Source organism: Strix aluco, chromosome 25, assembly GCF_031877795.1.
Source record: "Strix aluco isolate bStrAlu1 chromosome 25, bStrAlu1.hap1, whole genome shotgun sequence".
NCBI classification, from domain to species: domain Eukaryota; kingdom Metazoa; phylum Chordata; class Aves; order Strigiformes; family Strigidae; genus Strix; species Strix aluco.
The window spans coordinates 1607871-1627833 of NC_133955.1; the positions used below are offsets into that span (position 1 = coordinate 1607871).

Here is a 19963-nt window from a genome sequence, read left to right on the forward strand (position 1 = left end):
TGAGTCTGGGCTGTCTGCAGATGCTCCTGCAGCTCCGATGCTGGGGAGGCTGGAGGGAGCACAAGCAGGGCGAACACGGGTGGCGCAGGGAGCGGGGATGGGGCAGTGGGGGGAGTGGGGACGGGAGCAGGGCGAATGCAGGTGATGCGGGGATGGGAGTGGGGTGAATGCAAGGTCACGTGGGGAGGGGAGATGGGGCAAATGCAGGCGATGTGGGGAGCGGGGTGATGCGGGGACAGGAGCAGGGTGAACGCAGGTGATGCCAGGAGTGGGGATGGGAGCAGGATGAATGCAGGCAATGTGGGGAGCAGCGCCAGGCGCTGCCCGGGCTTGCCCAGCCGCCTGTCCTGGCAGGCTCATCCGCAGCAGCCGGGCGCTGTGGCTGGTAGGGGTCTGCCCGCTCCAACCCCTGCCAGCCCACACCGGCAGAAGTGCCCGTGGTCAGGTGGGGGGCAGCGCCCCAGACCCTCGGCAGGTGCCAGCGCTGCCAGCATCGCAGCGGGCAGTCGTGCCCCTCTGGAGATGAGGTGGACAAGAGCAAGTGGCTCTGAGCCTCTGGGGCCTAGCACAGAGAGGGAAAATGCCGTGGAGCTCTTCCACCCGCCGCTCCCCGGCTCTTTGGCTTGGCTCCCTGGGAAACCAGCCCTGCCTGACTGGGCAGCCTCCTCGGATCCGGCCTGGGGAGGGGGGAGGAACAGCCCCTTGCAGGGGGTCTGCAGGTAGCCAACCTCCCTCCCAGAGGGTCTCGGAGGGACAGGAGCTCCCTGTCTGGGAGCAGGCTCTGCCCGTCTGCAGTTGCAAGGTTGTGAAAGGCATTTGGAGCTGGGGGGTTGCCCACACCCCCAGTCTGGAGCGGCTGCCCTGCAGCCCCCTGCCAGCACTGAGAAATGTTGGTGAATGGGTGTGTGCTCGGCCTCCCTGGGGAGCTGGGACAGCCCCTGCTTGAGGTGGATGATGCTGGGTGATGGGTCTGGGGGATTCCCTTTGCTCCCCTGCCCATGGTCTCCTGCCCGGTGGGATGGCTGCCCTGCCCCAGGGGGGTGCGGCCCGGGGGGTCGCTTACCCTGTGCCTGGCTGCGGGTGCAGGCAGTTTGCAGTGTGGGGGTGTTGTGGCTCTCACCACGGGCAGCAGGGCTGTGGGAGTGTGCTGCCACAGCTTTGGCAAGGTGCTGGGGGCCAAAGGATGCTCTGGAGCCCTGGGGGGTTGCCATAGCGGTGGGCTGGGAAGGGGGAAACTGAGGCAGTCATGTAAGGAGACAGGGTGAGATGAGGACATGAACCCAGCAGCCCATGTCAGCGGAATTGTGCCTTCCTGTGCAAGGAAACAGCCTCCCCTTGGTGCACAGCGGGGCCTGGGTGGTGTCTGCTGGTAGACGCAGCCCTGACATGGGGATACCAGCTGTGCCCGGTGTGGTGAACCCCATCTGCTCCACTGGTTCAGGGATTGAAATGTGGGGACGGGCAGGTCTCTCCCCAGGGGGGCTGCTCCTGCCAGGGTGGAGGGACCCTCAAGTCAACCCCACAAGGGCTGCCTGCGGGAGCTGCCTGCCCCGTGGTGCCCATCCGGCACTTGGCTCCCAGCCTCGCTCACACCCCCTGCCCAGCCAAACGCTGGCACAGGGCAGTGGCCCTGAACAACTCGGCCTTTGTGCTTACCGCCGAGCACACCCGTGTGCACACCGAAGCTCCTTGTCCCTCGGGGAGCAGGACCCGCTCCCCCCTTCCTCCCAGATGCTCGGTTGTCCTGGCAGCCCCGCCGTGGAGACGGCGCTTTCACAGCCTGCCAGCGCGGCAGGGAAGGGAAGGAGAGAAACGGGGAGGCTCCCAGCCAAGGTCCCCTTTGTGTCCCCATGTGACTGCGGGCTCTGCCTGGCATACACACTGCTTCTGCTACCGGGTTTGGATGCTGATGCTGGAGCAGGCAGGCTCCTGCTGTGCCACCCATCATCACCCCAGCAAGAGTTGCTGGTTCGGGAAGGAGCGGTCTCCACCCCTGCCTGCGCCTCCGTCTCTGTCTGCGCGTCCATCTGTCTCCCAGCCCGGCGTGTGGGGTGCCTGGGGCTGGGAAGCAGCCAGATTTGCTTGGCAGGAACACTCAGCTGGGACTGTGCAGCTCCGTCCTGGTGCTCAGTCCCTTGTCACCATCCCTTCGAAGTGATCGGGGTGTGGAGGGACTGGAGGTGGTGGCCAGGCTCGTGGTGCTGCTGTGGTCCTGATGGGTCTCTCCTCCCTGGTGTGTTGCCTGTTGGTTGGTTTATCAGCATGGGCTGGAGGGAGGTGGGTCTGGCGCTGATCATTTTTCTGGCCCCGGGACAGTCTGTGTCTTCCCCAGGCCAGCTTTGAGCAGGAGAAGCAGTCACCTGTGCCAGCATGGGGACAGCCGGGCACAGGCTGCTTGATGGAGCTGGGGCTCTGATCCGCTCCTGCCTGAGCCGGGGGGTGGTGAGGCAGCACCCCGCTGGTTAAGTGCTGGTTTATTTTGGTTGCTGCTTAGCAGAGAAGTCCATAATTGCCACGGAAGCATAGGAGCCTGTGCCACGGGCACACAGGAGACCAGCTGGGCTCTCAGTGGGTGTCCCAGCCATTTAGGACAGGGCACACCAGTGTGTTTGGCTCTGCAGTGGGTCCTGGTGCTGGGCACAAGCTGTCCTTCTGGCTGGTGGCCCATGACCAGGCACATAGCAGGGTGGCTGGCTATGTCCAGATGCAGGTGAGGGAGCAGCTCCATTGTCCTGCAGGTTGGGCCCTAACAGCATCACACCCAGTTCTTGTGGACCCACAGACAGACAGGACATGGCCAGCATCTTTTTTGGCAGAGGTAGGGACAAGGAGTGCCAGAATGCTCTCAGATGGTGACTTTATGACCACCAAAGTTTCTGTTGCAGAGCAGGGCAGCTGAGGCAGAGCACAGCAAGCACTGCCAACTCCCCCAGTGTCACCTGGTGGGGTTGAGGACAAGGGCCAAGGAGAGAGCCCGTGCTGGCTCTGCAGATGCTTATGTCATGTTTGGAGGAGGTATTGTGGTGCCTGGGCATGACTTGAACAACACATGAACACCTACTTGGCCCAACGAGGATCTCGTGTTGCCCAGTGCCTGGCGTGGTGATGTTCCTCCTGGGAGGGCAGGGATGGGACACCCCAGTATGGGAGAGCTAGGACAGTTGAATGTTGGGGAGCAGGAGGAGCAGCTGCACTGGCCTAGAGAAACCCTTTGTGATGTCTCTTGGTGGCCATGTAAATCTCCTGTGTTGCTGGGTGGCATCTCTGTGCTGTTCTGTGTGGGGCTGTGGCTGCTGGTGCTCGTTCCCATCTTCCTGCTTCATTTGTTCTCCTCTTGTAGTGGGGGGTCCATAGTATTCACACACCAGTTGGCAGCAGCTCCCAAGGACATCTCTGGGTGATGCTTGGCCAGTTGCCTGGAGAGCAGAACCCTCCACATCTCTAGTCACTCAGGGGAGGCAGGACGGCATGGGGGAGCATGTTGAGGACTGGCCCCTGGGTCCCCTCCAGCCCCCATAGGTCCCCTGGTTGTGAGAGCCAGGATGAGTGATGGGACCCTCGGGTGCTTGGAGCCATCTGGGCAGCGAGGTTTGGGGAGCAGGAGTGTGGGAGACATCGGTGTTGGCGTGTGGACAGCTGGAACAGCCCAGCATGGCCAGGCTCGGGGCGGGTCCCCAAATGCCCTATGTGCTCACCTCCCCCCAGTGCTGCTGCTCATCCTCTCTTCCAAACCCATGTGCACATATTTTATCACCTGGGGAGAGTGGGGGGAAGAAAAGAAAGAAATCTTTTGCTGAAAACCCTGTTCTCGTTCTTCTTGCGAGGAAAAATGTTTTCCAAAAATACCGTGGTTCCAGTTTGTTCCTCTGCCTGTTCCCTGGGGACACTGTCGCTGTGCATGTCTGGGGTGGGGAGAGGGGGAAGCGCATTATGCTGGTCAAAAAGTAATTAAAGCTGGGGTTAATTTTCCTGAAGGAGGGTGGGACCCTGGGAAGGCGACGGGAGCGAGTCTAGGGCTGAGCACATCAGAAGCTGCTTTCTATTGTGGCTGCTGAGCTAAATATACCCACGGGCGCCCATAGCTGTTCCCACATGTCTGCTGCGCAGGCTCCTGGCGGGGTGAGCGGGGTGCTCGCGCTGCCTCCCCCCACCAGGGACACCCTGTCCCCCCAAACACAGTGGGTTTTGGCCCTCCTGGGCTTTGCTTGCCCATGGCCAGGCTGGCAAGGAGCCGTGTCTCGTGCAGAGCCCCAGTCTGCAACGCGTCTGCTGCGGTCACTGTGCCGGCTTGCCAGCGATGCGGCTTCGGAGGAATTAATAGCTGTGTTTATGAAGCACCCAGGGAGGGGAGATGTGCAGTCATTAGCTCTAATGAGAACTGTTTTCCGTGGCGCTTGGCTCTGCGCTCCCGCTTTCTCCATGAGTCCCCCGGGACCAGGCAGCTTCCCGCGGCCGCCACATCCACCGAAAGTCGGAGCTGCTGCAGCTGTAATGTGCCTGCGCCGAAGCAGGGCTGGGTCCACCCGTTCTGTACCCAGATTTCTCGGGGTGGGGTTGAGTGTGGCGGGTGGGGATGCAGCGGGTCAGTCGCGCATGCAGCCAGAGCCAGGAGCCCAGCACAGCCTTGCCTGTCCTCTTCCCGTCTGCCGAGTCCACGGCTGGGGACAGCCATCGGGCTGGGCGGTGGTTTGGTTTAGGCGGTTGTTTTGGCGCTGGGACTGTTTTGTTGTGTTTCTGCATTTTGCATTTCCAGCCTTTGTAGCTGCAGTTTGATCTCGCTGCCTCTCAAGCGAGCGTGGCTGGCTGCAGTGCATCCCGCTGCCCACCCGTACCCTGGCAGTCCCTGTCAGGGCTGCTTCGATGTGTTGCTCAGTGTCAGTGTGCAGCCCAAAGCTCGCTCCTGGCTGGGGGCGTCGCGGTGAATGAGCCGGCACAGGCATGGGGAGCCTGGCTGGCCCCGTGGGGAGCCTGGCTGGCCCTGTGTAGGCCACGCTGGGCTGCATTCAGCTGTTGCTGCAAGGGCAGTTTTAAGTGCAGGCTGCGTGTTGTTACCGGGTCTGCCCGTGCTGTGGTACCCAGACCTGACTGTCACCAGCTGCAGAGGTGGCTGGTGGTATCACTGCGATGTGCCGACCTCTTTTCTCAACCCAAATGGACCAAGGTTGTCTCTGGGTGCAGGAGCTGAAGCATCCCCTGCACGGTTTGCTCCACAGGCAGAGGTGCTGCTGGTGCCCTGCCCGCAGTGGCCATGGCCCCAGCGTGGGCCACACTCGCATCCTCAGGACCAGGCTCGTGTCCCTGGGACCGGGGTGAGCCCCGAGGCTGCCCTCAGCCCACTTCTCTTCCTGCAGGATCCGTCCCCAACTGTCCAAAGAGAAAATAGAGGGATGCCACATCTGCACCTCGGTGACGCCTGGCGAGCCCCAGGTGCTGCTGGGGAAGGACAAGGCCTTCACCTATGACTTTGTCTTTGACCTGGACACATGGCAGGAGCAGATCTACACGACGTGTGTGGGCAAGCTCATTGAAGGCTGCTTCGAGGGCTACAATGCCACCGTGCTGGCATACGGGCAGGTATGTGCTCTGCCTGCTCCTTGGGCTCTGGCTTGGGCTCTCCTGCTGCGCTGGGTGCTGGGGATGCTGAGATGGCCCCTGCAGAGGTTAGGGAAGGTGGGGGGTGTATAAACCTCTGGGTGTGGATGGGACAGAGTTGTCCCTGGGCTGGGTGAGAGCTGGGGCAGGGTCTGGCCTTGGGTGGAAGGAGAGGGAGGCAGGGCTGGGGTGCGAGCATGGGAGCCTGTGTGGCGGTGGGGATCAGAGGGGCTCCCAAAGGTGTCTGGGGAGCCTGGGGTGGCAGGGGGAGGTGTGGGGCACAGTGGGCAAAGCTGAGCCTGGGAGGGCCCAGCCAGCTCTCCCATTGCTGCCTTTCCACAGACTGGTGCGGGGAAGACATACACCATGGGCACCGGCTTCGACATGAACATCTCCGAGGATGAACAGGGCATCATCCCACGGGCCATTGGCCACCTCTTCAGTGGCATCGAGGAGCGCAAGCGGGAGGCACAGAGTCAGGGTGTGGCAGCACCTGAGTTCAAAGTCAGTGCCCAGTTCCTGGAGGTGGGTGACAGCAGGTCTGGGTGACACTGTGGCCCTGTCCTGATCTTTGCTCGGTTTCCCTGTCCTGGGCTACTTGAGTCCTCATGTCCTGTCTGCTCCCCAGCTGAGCAGGTCCCCACAGCAGGCGTGTGGTTGGGGATGCATGCCAGGGCAGAGGAGACTCAAAGCACCTGAATGTTGTTGACTCCATGATGGCCACAAACTGGGGTGGCACTTTCTTGGCTGCAGGGACGCCCCCCCCCCCCCCCTCCGCGCCATGGGGAAGGGGCTTGTGCCTTGGTTCCCTGGAGATTCAGGGGGCTCTGGGCTTGCTTATTCCTGTTTGAGGTCACGGGTAGCGGCATACCTGCTCCCCTGGCTCTGGACCAGTGTTCCCAGTGAAACAAGGAGAGGGAAAAGTGCCACTCTTGTGGGGATTGGAGGAAGAGCTGCATTATTTCCCATGTCCTTTGCTGCACCTTTGACCTTGAGAGTGCTTCATTGCATCCTCTCCCGCCTCTGCTTTGGCGTCCCCATTTCAAAAGCCTCTTCTATTAACCACTTCTTTCCCTGAAGAAGTTTGTCCCAGGAAGCCTGTGGACCTTTTGTGTCTGCAGTGGTTTCCCTGTGGGCTGGCCCTGGGGTGAAAGTGCAAAGAAGCTCAAGATGGGAACTGTTTTAAGGCCCTGGTGAGAAAACATAGGGTGGTGTTGAGCAAAGCTGAGCTCCTGAACAAACTTCATCTGGTTGATGTCCTGATCTGGGGTACATCCCAGAGGAGACAAGCAGGCAGAGAGAAAGGCCCTGTGCTGTGAGCTTGCCACCGCGTGGCTTTGGTGGACATCCCATATGGGTTCCTCCACATGTCGATGGCCTGGAGAGGGGAAGCAAGTGCCCAAAGACACCACCTAGCCTGGAGGGCTGACCTTCTTGCTGGAGATATCCTCTCTACCAGCTTTCCACCTTGTTAACTCCCATGGAGCTGTTGTGTCCAGCCACATACTTCCCTCCCCACCACTTGGCCTGTCTGAGCTTCTGGCTGCCTTCCCACACATCCTCAGCCTCGTGGGGCTCTGCTCTGGGGAACCTGTGGGCTGGGATGGAAATGAAATGGATGAAATGCCTGCCTGTGCTGAAGTCCTTCTGGGGTGAACCTTGTCAGGCTTTCTCCCTGCTGAAGAGTCCCCTATCGCTGTTGGGGCTGGGGCATAGTCCTGCCTTCCCTGGGCTATAGGATTGGATACTGGCCTTCAGCCCAACATGTGTCCCCTCACCCCATGCAACACACTTTCCCTTCTCTTTCAGCCCCCCATATCTGCCCTCTAGGAGATCCTCTGCTGTCCAGCTATAGTTTTCCTTGCCTCAGTTTCTCCCAGTTTGGGATGACACAACGCTGCCCCAAGGAGCTGGGTGACCTGTTACCTGGGGTTGGAACATGTGAACCCTGGGGAGGGGACAGCTGTGCTGCTTCTGTCCCAGGCGATCCTGGAAGCGTCTCTGCAGACCAAGAGTTCCAGTGCGACCCCAGGGGCACCTGGGGGTGACAGAGCGGTGGTCCTGTATGGGGTCACACCAGCTGCCCTGGGGATTTCCTGTAGTCTTTCTCTCTCTTCACCACCTCTGACCCCTGGTGGTTTTGACTCTCAAAATAGACTCAGAGATGTTTTTCCGGTGACTGCAGTGGAGGATGGGAACAAGGCTTCCTCTGCTGTGTTTCAGAGCTGCTCATGGTCGTGCTTCCCAGGCTAGCTGTGCCCAGTGGGACACTGCCAGCCCCACAGTGAGGGGATTGAAGGCTTTCCAAGGGCCCTGTTACATGGCGGGGAGAGTAAAAACCCGTTGCCTGATGGCCCGGTGACCAAGGCCATTGTTGGAGCTTGTCGAGGGCTTTGCCCACTAGTCCACCATGCAGGCATAGACATCAAACCAAAAGCTCTTGTGCCACTGTGCCAAGACCTGTCTACAGCCACCCTTATCCAGGCAACCCAGGGAACGTTTTGGGGAGATAATGGATCTCCTGTGCCAACGTGGGCACATGGCCACATCAGGTGCTGGTTACCAACCCTGCTGTGCCAGCAGTGGTACAGGATTTGGCCTTGCTGATCCCTGTCCTGTGACTCTCGTCCTGGGAACAGGCTGTCAGAGCAGGGTTTTAGCCCTTGGGGAGCCCGTCTGCACCTGGGGCGGCCTGGGATGGATTAGACTGATCCGCTCTGCTGGCCAGGAGCCTGTGGTCCTTGGGTGACCCTGCTCTCTGCGCTGGGATGAGGGTGACGTGGCATTGAGTGCTGGTGACAGGGGGACAGACAGGCAGGGGTGTCCCTCCACCCCAGGGTGAGAGAGAATGCTGTCAAGATATGAATGGGGCCATCCTCTGTCAGCTCTGGGTCCTCAGGGTTTTTCCTGCTTGTCCTGCACTCCCTGGTCCCCCTTGTCCCCTTTCCACCCAGCAGCAGTGACCTCAAGGAGCTGTGGTGGGAGAGGGGCTCTGCTGGCTCGTGTGGCCAGGGGCTCCCTGGGTAAGCAGGGAAGGCTGGGGGGACACGTAGCTCCCAGGTGTCCACTCAGACTCTGGGGACAGGGCTCTGAAAGTGTCCTGGTTCACGCACAGCTGCTTGTGTGGGCCAGGGCCAGGACAGGGTCGGGCAGCGGGAACCAACCCAGACTGCAGCTCAGAGCTTCGCGCGACAGACAGGCACAAGTATCCGTGCCTGCGCACACACCTGCGCACACGCACCGTTCCTTCTGGGTGTCCTGTCCTGGCTGGGTACCCACACCTGCAGGTTGGAGCTTGCCTGTACATTATCCATCTGCTTGTGTGTCCTGTCTGACACTTGCAGGCACACCGGCTCTCCTGGTCAACCTTGCCTAAGCATACATGTGTGAGCACATGTATGTGTGAGCACCTGCGCACCCCCAGCGGTGCGGCCTGGCCTCCTGGCTCTCAGGACTGCAGCAGCGGGATGTCAGTCCCACTGTGCCAGGATCTAGCAGCCTCCTGCTTCCTATTACTCACCCTGTACTTGCTTCTGCCCCACTCAGCTCTACAACGAGGAGATCCTGGACCTGTTTGACAGTGCCCGCGACCCTGACGCACGCCACCGCAAATCCAACATCAAAATCCACGAGGATGCCAGTGGAGGCATCTACACCACGGGGGTCACGTCACGCCTCATCAACTCACAGGACGAGGTGGGTGCAGGACAGGGCAGACATGGAGGAGGGATGGCAGCTGGGATGTTCTACCTGGGGACAGCCAGGCGAGGTGGGGATCTCACCCAGGATGGGACAGAGCAGTCCCGGGGTGATGCAGGGAGAGGTTGCTGTGCCCACTGGGCTGCGGCAGGGTGCTCTCCTGGCTCCCTAGAAGGGTCCTTCAAGGTTTTTTTCTTCCCTGCCCCATGTCATTGTAGCTGATCCAGTGCCTAAAACAGGGGGCTCTTTCCCGCACCACTGCCAGCACTCAGATGAATGTGCAGAGCTCCCGGTCCCACGCCATCTTCACCATTCACCTGTGCCAGATGAGAGTGTGCACCCGTCCAGAGCTGGTGAGATGTGCTCCTGCCTCGTGGCTGGGCTGTTTCTGGATCTGATACCCAGGCAATGTGTGCGGGTCCCTTGGAAAGGGAGAGGGTTTGAAGTCTTGCAAAGAGAGGCAGGGCTTTGTCTTTCTTCTTTCCAGTCATAGCCAAGCATTAGCATTTAATGGGAGCTGAGGTCTGCCCTGGAGCAGCCCCATCCAAGGCAGGAATGGTCTGGCCCAAGGAGTGGCCCAGACCAAGGTGCTGTTAGGATCCTCTCCCCCATACTTAGGGGCGGGATGCGGAGGGTGAACGCTCAGGCTTTTGCTGATGTCTGAGCATGGTCAAGGGGGCTCCTGCTCGCTCTGGATCTGTGGCATTGACCCTCTCCATGTGTGCCTGGCTGCAGGTAAACGGGGAGGTGACCAGCCTCCTGGATGGAGCCCAGCCCACTACCGAGTATGAGACCCTCACGGCCAAGTTTCACTTCGTAGACCTGGCTGGCTCGGAGAGGCTGAAGAGAACGGGTGCTACCGGCGAGAGAGCAAAGGAAGGCATCTCCATCAACTGTGGGCTGGTACGGCCCCGGGCACCCGCGTGCAAGGGGAGGGGGGAGGCAGGGCCTGCCTAGGGGAGCCTGCAACATCTTTGGGTCCTGCTTGGAGCTGCTCTGGGCTTTTGGGGTTGCTGCTGTCTCTGCTGGCATTCATGCTACCTGGCCCTGTGGGCAGGAATATGCCCAATCCAAAATGCCAGTGGTGAGGGCACAGCTCTGTGAGGGCAGGACTGTGGGGAGGGGTACAGCTGGGCACAAGGGTGCAAGTCCCCAAAAGGTCAAAGTCTGTTCACTTGAGCTTAAAAAAAACTCCAGGGCTCGTGTTCCTCAGTGCATGTGGGAGAGAGGCACAACCCAGGGAAGGGGGGCGAATGCTGAGACTGCCAAGGGAAGCTCCATGCCTCAACCTCTTGCACCCCAGACCTGTGCCACAGCACATGCCCTAGGCCTGATGTGCTGGCTATGTGACAACTGTATTCTCAGTAGGGGCTGAATTGGGGGGGGGCTTTCCTTTGTGTTGGTAGCTGGCCTTGGGGAACGTCATTAGTGCTCTTGGAGACCAGAGCAAGAAAGTTGTGCATGTGCCCTACCGTGACTCCAAGCTCACCCGCCTGCTGCAGGATTCACTTGGGGGCAACAGGTAAGGGGGTCCAAGGTGGGGGCTGAGCCCTGGGAGAGGACTGCAGGGGCTGTCCCCCTGCAAATAGGGCCGAAGGTCTGTGAAGCCATGGAGGAGCTATTTCAGGACTCAAATGCCCCGTGTCTTGCCCGGTGGCGAGGGGATGCCTCTTGGCAGGCAGTGCGTGACTTTGCAGATGTAAAGACCTTGGCTCCTCAAGAGTCCCAGACACAATTATCCAGCTTTGGCAGAATTAGCTGGTGCAAAACTCTCTGGAGCCCTTGCAGATCTGGGACTTGGCAGGTGGTGTTGCCCAGTATGGGATGGATTGAATTCCCTGCCTGCTTTGGGGGTATTTCTCCCAAGAGCCCATTCTTCCTCAGCAATCCTGGCATGTGTGGGCTGGCTGGCGGAGGGTGGCTTTGCTCCGTGCTGTGTGATGTGTTGCTCGTGTGGTCTTGCTGGTGCTCTGGCTCTGGGAGGGACTGAACCCATTTTATACCTTGGTTATAAATCACAGAAGGGCCTAGGATGGGTGTCTGGGGGCACGTGGCCTGTGCTGGGTCCCAGGTTTCCAGTTGCTGAGTTGGCACAGGGTGAGGGAAACTGTCCTTTCACCCTGAACTTCACCTCCCCAAGCCAAACCATCATGATTGCCTGCGTGAGCCCATCTGACCGGGACTTCATGGAGACCCTGAACACGCTCAAGTATGCCAACCGGGCTCGCAACATCAAGAACAAGGTGGTGGTGAACCAGGACAAGACAAGTCAGCAGATCAGTGCGCTGCGGGCTGAGATCGCCCGCCTGCAGATGGAACTGATGGAGTACAAGGCGGTGAGTGGTTGAGCGAGCCTGCAGAGGTGTGATGGAGGCAGGAGAAGAAAGCCACCTCCTTGTGTTTGAATTGGGGTGATTTTAGTGGGAAAGACCCTCCTGCCTACCATGCTCTGCCCCTATTGATAGGCGTGATTGCTAGGAGAGGTCAGGAGGCTTAAGAGATGGGAGCTCAGCTCCTGCCCTGCCACAGGCAGGACCTTGGGCAAGTCTCTTGGGGATGCTAATGCAGGGAGAAGCCTTGAAGCATCTCTCACCCCCTGCCTGTTGAGCTCAGGCCTTCCTGGTCCTTAGATTTGTCCCTGCCCCTGCTTTGGTGGCTGAGGCTTCCCCCCCAGGATGCAGTCGTGGGCCCCCATATCCCAGCTCGCTCTGCACTCAGGGACTCCCCTCCTGTCCCCACAGGGCAAGCGGGTCATTGGGGAGGATGGCACAGAGGGCTACAGCGACCTTTTTCGTGAGAACGCCATGCTGCAGAAGGAGAATAGCGCTCTGCGCATGCGGGTGAAGGCCATGCAGGAGGCTATCGATGCTATCAACAGCAGGGTCACCCACCTCATGAGCCAGGAGGCCAATCTGATGCTGGCCAAGGCAGGTGAGGCTGGGTTAGCGAGTGCATGGCACGGCGGGTCAGCCCAGCCAGCGTAGCTGGGATTGGTGCTGTGGTACAGCCCATGTCTTGCCTTGATCCACCTGCGCCTCTGCTCCTCCAGGTGATGGTAACGAAGCCATTGGTGCTCTCATCCAGAACTACATCCGGGAGATTGAAGAGCTGAGGTGAGCTGGGCATGGGAGCTGGTAAGTCACCTGGGTTCCTGGGCTGGTGGGTGCTGTGGTTGGATCTGAGCCCAGGTGTGGCTCACAGCTCCATGCCTCCAGCATCACTGGGGTGAGTTGTAAGCCCTGATGGAGTAGCAGCTGACTACACTGCTGCTACACTGGGGCTGTAGGAGTCCTGGCCTTGGTGCCAGACAGTGCTTTGGCCGTTGTCATGCTTTGTGTGGCCACTGATGGAGGGGGAGATCTTGGCGGGAGTGCCTAGTGTCTCCTAGGGACTGCTGGCCCCCCAGAGCTGCATTCATCCCAATCTCTTGTGTGATCCTGGGACCCTGTCTTGCAGCATCCTGACATTCTGACCCAGTATGAATGGGAATGGTTTTGTGGTGACTCTGTCCCTGGCTCACACCATCCTAAAACCCTCTGGGGACAGTGGGATGTCTCCTCTTTGACCACATCCCATCTCCACTCCCTAGGACGAAGCTCCTGGAGAGTGAGTCCATGAACGAGTCTCTGCGCCGCAGCCTCTCGCGTGTCTCTGCCCGTCCCCCGTACTCCATGGGCTCATCCCCAGCATCTGGCTTGGCTGGCCTGTGCAGCCCTGCTGCTCCAGTGGAGACGGAGGCCTCTGATGTCCTCCGACGGGCCAAGCAGGACCTGGAGCGCCTGAAAAAGAAAGAGAGGAGGCAACGGAGGAAAAGGTGAAGGCAGCTGCTGTGCAGTGTTGGGAAGGGGGAGGCTGCATGTTGGTCCATCTGTCCTTGTGGGATCAGGTATCCTGACTCCCCCATCCATGCTAAAGTCAGAGCACCAAGGCAGAACCCAGATGCCTGGGTTCCCTTCCCAACACTGCCTTGCCCTTGGTCTCCTTTTCCCCAACCACACAATCCTGGAGGCTGTTTTTCCCAAAGGGTCCAAAAGCAGGAGGCAAGGGGGGCCCTGGAAGGACCCATCCCTGGGCTCCCCCACACTGGGACTCACCAGCACCCTGTTCTCCCCCAGCCCAGAGAAGGAAGCATTTAAGAAGCGGCAGAAACTGCAGCAGGACAATGGGGAGGAGACAGATGAAAATGAGGTGGAAGAGGTGAGCGGGCTTCGTGCTTATACCGAGCAGGGTGTTTGGGTGTGGAGCATTATCATCGCCCCATGTGGGAGAGGGACCAAGCCCAGCCTAGCGCTGCAAGCAGGCTGGAGAGGTCATGGAGCTGAGGACTCTATGCTGCAGGAGCAGGGAGCTGGATGCTCCCCAGCCAGCCCTGCTGTGGAGCGAGGAGCCCACATCTTTTTGCGCTTGGTTTCAATAAGTGTAGGTGAAAGGGGGTTGGGTGATGCAGTTGCTGGTCAGCTGGGAGGGGATGAATGCAAGTATAGATGGGGCACAGAGCTGCTCCTTTCAATAGTGTACGCTGGGCGTCCAGAAATGGTGCTGCAGCCCCTGGACATCCTGTGTGGGAGGCTGAGTCCTGTTGTGGGGGCTACAGTCCATCACTGTGGGGTGAACTCAGGTTTAGAGGAGGGAAGAGCTGCAGAGAGAAGGGCAAGGCCATGCTGCAAGCTGAGGTTAGGCACTTGTGTCTTAGGAGGAGGAGGAACAGGATGAGAGTGGCTGTGAGGAAGAGGATGGACGTGAGGATGAAGATGAGGACTCAGGCAGTGAAGAGAGCCTGGTGGACTCGGACTCGGATGCAGAGGAGAAGGGTAAAGTGTGGAGCTACATGTGCAGCCCCAGGGTATGGGGGTGTATTTGCTGGTGTCTCCTGGCACTGAGCTCTGGTCCTGGGAAGGGATCCGCTGGGATGCTGCAGCCACATCTCCTCTGGGGGGCTTGGAAAAGCATGAGGGTTGCTGCAGGGAGTCTCCAACACTTTTTGGGGTGCTGCCACTCCCCAGCGATGTGGGTTCCCATTGGCTCCCTCTGCTTGTGCTGTGGCTCAGTGAGGCCATAAGAGAGATGGTCCCCCATCCCTCCCAGCCTGACTGTCCCCCACCTGCCTCCAGCTGTGAATTTCCAGGCCGACCTGGCAGATCTGACTTGTGAGATAGAGATCAAGCAGAAGCTGATTGATGAGCTGGAGAACAGCCAGCGGCGCCTGCAGACCCTCAAGCACCAGTACGAGGAGAAGCTGATCCTGCTGCAGAACAAGATTCGGGACACACAGCTGGAGCGGGACCGGGTCCTGCAGAACCTCAGTGAGAATCCCCGCAGTGTTGGGCCCCAGTCCCTTCTCCTGCCCAGCTGACTCAGAGTTAAAGCATCCACCCCCTGCACGCCACACTTGCCCTGGTAGAGCTTTGCCATCTCTCTGTCTCTGCTTGAGCCCCTGGGACCCGCAAGACCCTTCTTGTCTTACCATGGGAGCGGGACTAGTCAGCTGGAGACATGGCTGGAAAGGATGCTGAGGCAAAGCCTCTTCTAACCTTGAAGTGGTGAACAGAACATGAGATGTGGGAGTACTTGGGGAAACTGATGTGCTGAGTGGCACATGAAGACCCCAAAAACCGGGTGTTATAGCTGATCTCTAGGCTCAGCAGGGCAGGATCACCCATGCACATGGCTGTAGATCTAGATCTGCAGCTCCTCTCAGCCCAGCGACTGTGCTTTAACCCACTGTCCCCACCCTGCGCTGAGCCCTAACTCATCTCTTCCAGCAGGTTCCCCCAGACAGTCCCCCGGCTGTGATGGGGTCAAAGCAGAGGGGTGAGGGAGAGGTCTGGTGGGATGGGGAGGGAGGAGTGGTGGGTGCCTCCAGGCAGGGTGTGTAGGTGAAGGAGGAGCCCGGGGTGCGTGGCCATCTCAAGTCCTCTTCTCTCTCCCCCAGGCACTATGGAGTGCTACACGGAGGAGAAAGCCAACAAGATCAAAGCAGACTACGAGAAGCGGCTGAAAGAGATGAACCGGGACCTGCAGAAGCTCCAGGCAGCCCAGAAGGAGCATGCTCGCCTGCTCAAGAACCAGTCCCGCTACGAGCGGGAGCTGAGGAAGCTGCAGGCGGAGGTGGCCGAGATGAAGAAGGCAAAGGTACCTGGACATGCCAGGGCAGGGAGGACATCCCCTGGTCAAGTCTGTCTCTCTGCTCAGAAGTGATGTTTCCCACTCCTGGTGGCAAGTGCAGGACATCTGTCTCTCTGTCGGGTGGGTGGGTGCCCTGGGACAGTTGGGTGCCCGCACTGACGTGCGGTACCTTCCCGTTCCAGGTTGCGCTGATGAAGCAGATGCGGGAGGAGCAGCAGCGGAGGCGGCTGGCAGAGACAAAGAGGAATCGGGAGATTGCACAGCTCAAGAAGGAGCAGCGCCGGCAGGAGGTGAGAGCCCAGCCCACACACGTGCTGCTGGATGTCCCTGTGCAGACGGAAACTGGGCTGGCTGGGAATGGATGTTTGTCCTGCTCTGAGGTGCTCATAAATATCAGTTGGTGAAGCTTGGGGCCCTGCTGCAGCCATGGCCTGGCCAGGGGCTGTGCAGCCCCAGCAGAGCACACCTGGCTGAATGGCTCCCAAGGGCTTCCCACAGCTCCCAGCGTGGCTGTGGGAGATGCTGGGAGCTCCCCACCGTGCGTAAGGGGCAATGTGCCATCAGGGCCAGCCTCGAGGCTGGAAACCTGCTCACTGTTAAAATCAGGAGTGAGACTGTTAGTGCCAAATTAACTGCCCCAGACTTTGGTGGTGGGAGCCCCAGGACTCCAACCATCGCTGGGGTGTCTGGGCAGGACCCCAGGGATCTCTCTCTCATGCAGTTTCAGATCCGGGCTCTGGAGTCTCAGAAGCGGCAGCAGGAAATAGTGCTGAGGAGGAAAACCCAGGAGGTGAGAGGCGGGGGGGATTTGCTTCCATGTAGCCTCCAGTCCCCGTGGGGGTCCTGGCCCCAGTGCTTGGCTCAGAGACACCCTGTGCTCCAGACAGAGCCAGCTCTGGGAGTGGGTTTTCCAAAAGGGTGGGAGGATTTTTACAGCTCAGTAACCTGGTGGGAGATGGTTGCAGGCAGCAGAGGAATTACCCATCTCCTGGGATAGCTGAGCCCGGCGGCTGTGAGGGAGAAGGGGGAAACCCATGAGGCACAAATGACCTGGGGCTTTGGATCTCCAGAGCTCCTGCTCTTGGTCCCACAGGGACCTGGGGGTGACTGCGACAGGTTTGGACTGGGGACACCCGTCTGACACCCCTTCCTCCGCCCCTTCCCTGGGCAGGTCTCAGCACTGCGCCGTCTCGCCAAGCCCATGTCAGACCGGGTTGCCGGCAGGACGAGCCAGAAGTCGGCCATGCTGGATTCAGGCGCAGAGGTCTCGGCCAGCACCACCTCCTCCGAGCCTGAGTCTGGTGCTCGGTCCGTCTCCAGCATCGTGCGCCAGTGGAACAGGAAAATCAACAACTTCCTGGGAGACCCCTCGTCCTCCGTGAATGGGGCTCGGCCCACCAGGTCAGGGCAGGGACTGTGTGGATGAGTGATGAGGCATCCCAGGACTCCCACGTCTGGCTTTTGGCTGGTGGCGGAGTTTGAAGGCCAGCTTCTTATTGTGCGTTTGGCCGGTGTTAAATCACTGACCAGTGACAGGCTGTGCTGGCAGCGTGTGACTGACTGTCACCTGGGCTTGAGCCCAGTGCTGGCCTTCCATTAGTGTTAAATGCCACAGCACAAACCCTGCTGGGCTCATCTTTCGTTCCTCTTTTTGCTAAGGGGCAATGGAAAAGTTGGCCAATCCAGAAATGGTGCAGATGCCTCCTCCGCTCCTGGCCAGCCAGAGACCAGGCATCCTTTTGGAGCAAGCACAGCTTTCCAGGCGTGGTGTGGCCAGTTGCCCATATGTGCCTCTTCTCCCCTCTGGCTGTAGGAAGAAGTTCCCCAAGAAGGGGACAAGCCAGACCTTCAGCAAAGCCGCCCGCCTCAAGTGGCAGTCGCTGGAGCGGCGCATCTTTGACATTGTCATGCAGAGGATGACCATCGTCAACCTGGAGGCTGACATGGAGCGGCTCATCAAGGTGACCATGGCACTTGGGACAGAAAGTGCTGGGTGGTGGGTGCGGGGCAGGGGGACTGCCATGCCAACAGTGCCAATCCCCCTCCCTTTTCCCCCAGAAACGCGAGGAGCTGGCGCTACTGCAGGAAGCATTGCTGGGCAAGAGGGCGAAACTGCAGGCAGAGAGCCCCAAGGAGCAGAAGGGGCTGCAGGAGCTGAACGAAGAGATTGAGGTGCTGGGAGCCAACATTGACTATATCAACGACAGCATTTCTGACTGCCAGGCCACCATCATGCAGATCGAGGAGACCAAGGTAGGTGGCTGGACTGGGCCCAGCTGGCAGGGAGAGAGCAGGAGCATCCCTGGGAGGTGAGAGTGGCTTTGGATACGGCCAGGCTGGGTGTCCCGCAGTCCTCTGAGCTGTGTCACACACTCGATGGGGCTGCACCTGCATAGTCACTTCTCATTAGGTGGTTAATTGTGGAGCAGAGTGCTGCCAGGTTCTTGCATGTCCATGGACAGGCTGCCGGTGCCCTGCACCTCACCACCCTCGGATTGCAGGGAAGCTGCATCCCCTGTCTGGCCCGTGGGGCTGGCGGTCACTTGTCCCTGTGGGAGTTTTGTGTGGTGGTAACATCTCAGAGAGGACTGGCTTTTCTTCCAACAGAAATCCTGCAGGTTTTGTGTCCAGTTTTGACACTGGGCATGTTGCAGAGATGCCGTGCAGCTCCCAACTCCCCTCTAGTGGCTGCGGCCTGGGCTGGAGGCTGTGTACTGTCCCTGGCTTGTCCCTAGCTGTCACGTAGATTGATGGGGAAGAAGGGGCTGTTGTTAGTTCACACTAACCTTTGGGACAGTGACTTGATCTGCTGTGGATTTGGGTGAGGCTGGTGTCTGCAGATTGGTGTCTAATTAAGTGTTGGCACCAGGATTTCTGTAGCAACACAGGAGCCCTTCAGGTTGCGTTGGCCATCTCCATGGCCAGATCTCCCCAGTAGTCACTTGGGCAGACTGAGGAGGGCGAGCGTCAGCACTGGGCAGTGCGGGCAGGGCAGTGGGTGTGCTGAGCTGGCCACAGAACCCGTCCTACCCCAAACGGCAAAGCTTCCCCACTGCATCCAATGCCCGTCCCTCCACATTTCAGGAGGAGCTGGACTCCACGGACACCTCAGTGGTGATCAGCTCCTGCTCCCTGGCTGAAGCCCGACTCCTGCTGGACAACTTCCTGAAGGCCTCCATTGACAAGGTGCGGGGCCACGTCGGGACCCAGATGCGTGACAGGATTTCTCGCAGCTGGGGAGGGGAGCAGGGTGCCAGGGTAGAGACATGGTGGCGGGGACCCGAAGCACCCGCCTGAGGCCCGGCATGGCCATCCTTCCCCAGGGGCTGCAGGTGGCACAGAAGGAGGCCCAGATCCGCCTGCTGGAGGGGCGCCTGAGGCAGACGGACATGACCAGCTCCTCGCAGAACCACGCTATTCTGGATGCCCTGCGGGAGAAGGCCGAGTTGCACCCTGAGCTGCAGGCCCTGATCCACAATGTCCAGCAAGGTGGGACCGTGGGCTGGTGCATCCTCAGACAAGGCATGCTGCCTGCAGGGCAAGGTGCCCCACTCATGCCAGCCCCCCAAGGAGCACCTGGAGGTGCCATAGCTGGGACCTGCATGCTCAGGGCTGCCCTGAGGGCGATGACAGGGGTGGGATGTGTGCTCTAGCCACCACACAACAGGGACAAGGACTGGGTCCCCCCTGCCAACTGCCTGGGCTGCCCCCTCTGCCACCAGTTCAGACAGGGCTTGGCACGATGGGGTCCCCTCTGCACTGCTGATGCACTGTCTCCCCCTGCACAGAGAATGGCTACACGAGCACGGACGAGGAGGTCTCAGAGTTCAGCCTGGCTTCAGATGGGAGGTGAGCACCCAGTCCAGCCCTGCCTGAGCTGGTGGTGGCTGAGGAGGCCAGGGGTGGGGTAGGATGTCTGGTGCCACCTGTGGGACCTCGCAGATGGACATGGATGGACAAGCCTAAGCTTTCCTGTGGTGCCCAGCCCTTGGGGAGGGAAGCAGAGATGTCTCTTAGACTCCAGCAGGGAGTGAAGACTAGGTCATCCCTTGGAGAAAGGGTGCTGGGAAGCAGGGAGCGACCCAAGGAGTCTGGTGGGCTGGTGGCAATCAGCTCTTTGAAAGGAGTTTGGCACTGAAGATCCATCTTTGCTCCCTTCTCCTTGCAGTATCTCCCAGTCTTTCACCATGAAGGGCTCAGCAAGCCAGGATGACTTTAAGTTCAAGGTTAGTTGGCTTTTCTGTGTGGCCTCGTCACAGGGAATGGGAGGAGGGATGGAGGGGCATGTTGTTCAGTGATGCTCCAGGCCTCTGCTCTGTAATCTGACTCTTGCAGAGCCAGGACTGGCATAAGGCAGTATGGCTAGTCTCTGGGTGGGGCTACTCTAGGCAAGGGGGAACCAAGGCCTGCTGGTGCTGTGGTCCTCTGAAGCACCAAAAACTTGGGAAACATCCACCACATCAGCTAATACCCTGCAGATTTGAGTGGGCACCAAGGAGGTCCTTGTGCAATGCTGCATCCATTGTGGGCAAAGGTGGAGGAAAAT

General features: G+C 59.6%; 1 protein-coding gene across 2 annotated transcripts in view; it reads left to right on the top strand.

Moving 5' to 3' along the window:
* The window catches only part of KIF21B (kinesin family member 21B), a 43036-nt gene that overhangs the window by 9104 nt on the left and 13969 nt on the right, over nucleotides 1–19963 (top strand). For both annotated transcript variants that reach the window (XM_074850157.1, XM_074850158.1), the window contains exons 2-24: nucleotides 5352–5574; nucleotides 5935–6117; nucleotides 9139–9288; nucleotides 9510–9644; nucleotides 10027–10194; nucleotides 10698–10813; nucleotides 11432–11627; nucleotides 12033–12222; nucleotides 12341–12404; nucleotides 12881–13105; nucleotides 13407–13488; nucleotides 13985–14102; nucleotides 14403–14594; nucleotides 15224–15423; nucleotides 15600–15707; nucleotides 16139–16207; nucleotides 16589–16818; nucleotides 17231–17378; nucleotides 17476–17670; nucleotides 18502–18603; nucleotides 18741–18906; nucleotides 19206–19266; nucleotides 19586–19643. In XM_074850157.1, coding sequence (XP_074706258.1) covers nucleotides 5352–5574; nucleotides 5935–6117; nucleotides 9139–9288; nucleotides 9510–9644; nucleotides 10027–10194; nucleotides 10698–10813; nucleotides 11432–11627; nucleotides 12033–12222; nucleotides 12341–12404; nucleotides 12881–13105; nucleotides 13407–13488; nucleotides 13985–14102; nucleotides 14403–14594; nucleotides 15224–15423; nucleotides 15600–15707; nucleotides 16139–16207; nucleotides 16589–16818; nucleotides 17231–17378; nucleotides 17476–17670; nucleotides 18502–18603; nucleotides 18741–18906; nucleotides 19206–19266; nucleotides 19586–19643 — 3379 coding nt within the window. The remainder of the gene's footprint in view (nucleotides 1–5351; nucleotides 5575–5934; nucleotides 6118–9138; nucleotides 9289–9509; nucleotides 9645–10026; nucleotides 10195–10697; nucleotides 10814–11431; nucleotides 11628–12032; nucleotides 12223–12340; nucleotides 12405–12880; nucleotides 13106–13406; nucleotides 13489–13984; nucleotides 14103–14402; nucleotides 14595–15223; nucleotides 15424–15599; nucleotides 15708–16138; nucleotides 16208–16588; nucleotides 16819–17230; nucleotides 17379–17475; nucleotides 17671–18501; nucleotides 18604–18740; nucleotides 18907–19205; nucleotides 19267–19585; nucleotides 19644–19963) is intronic.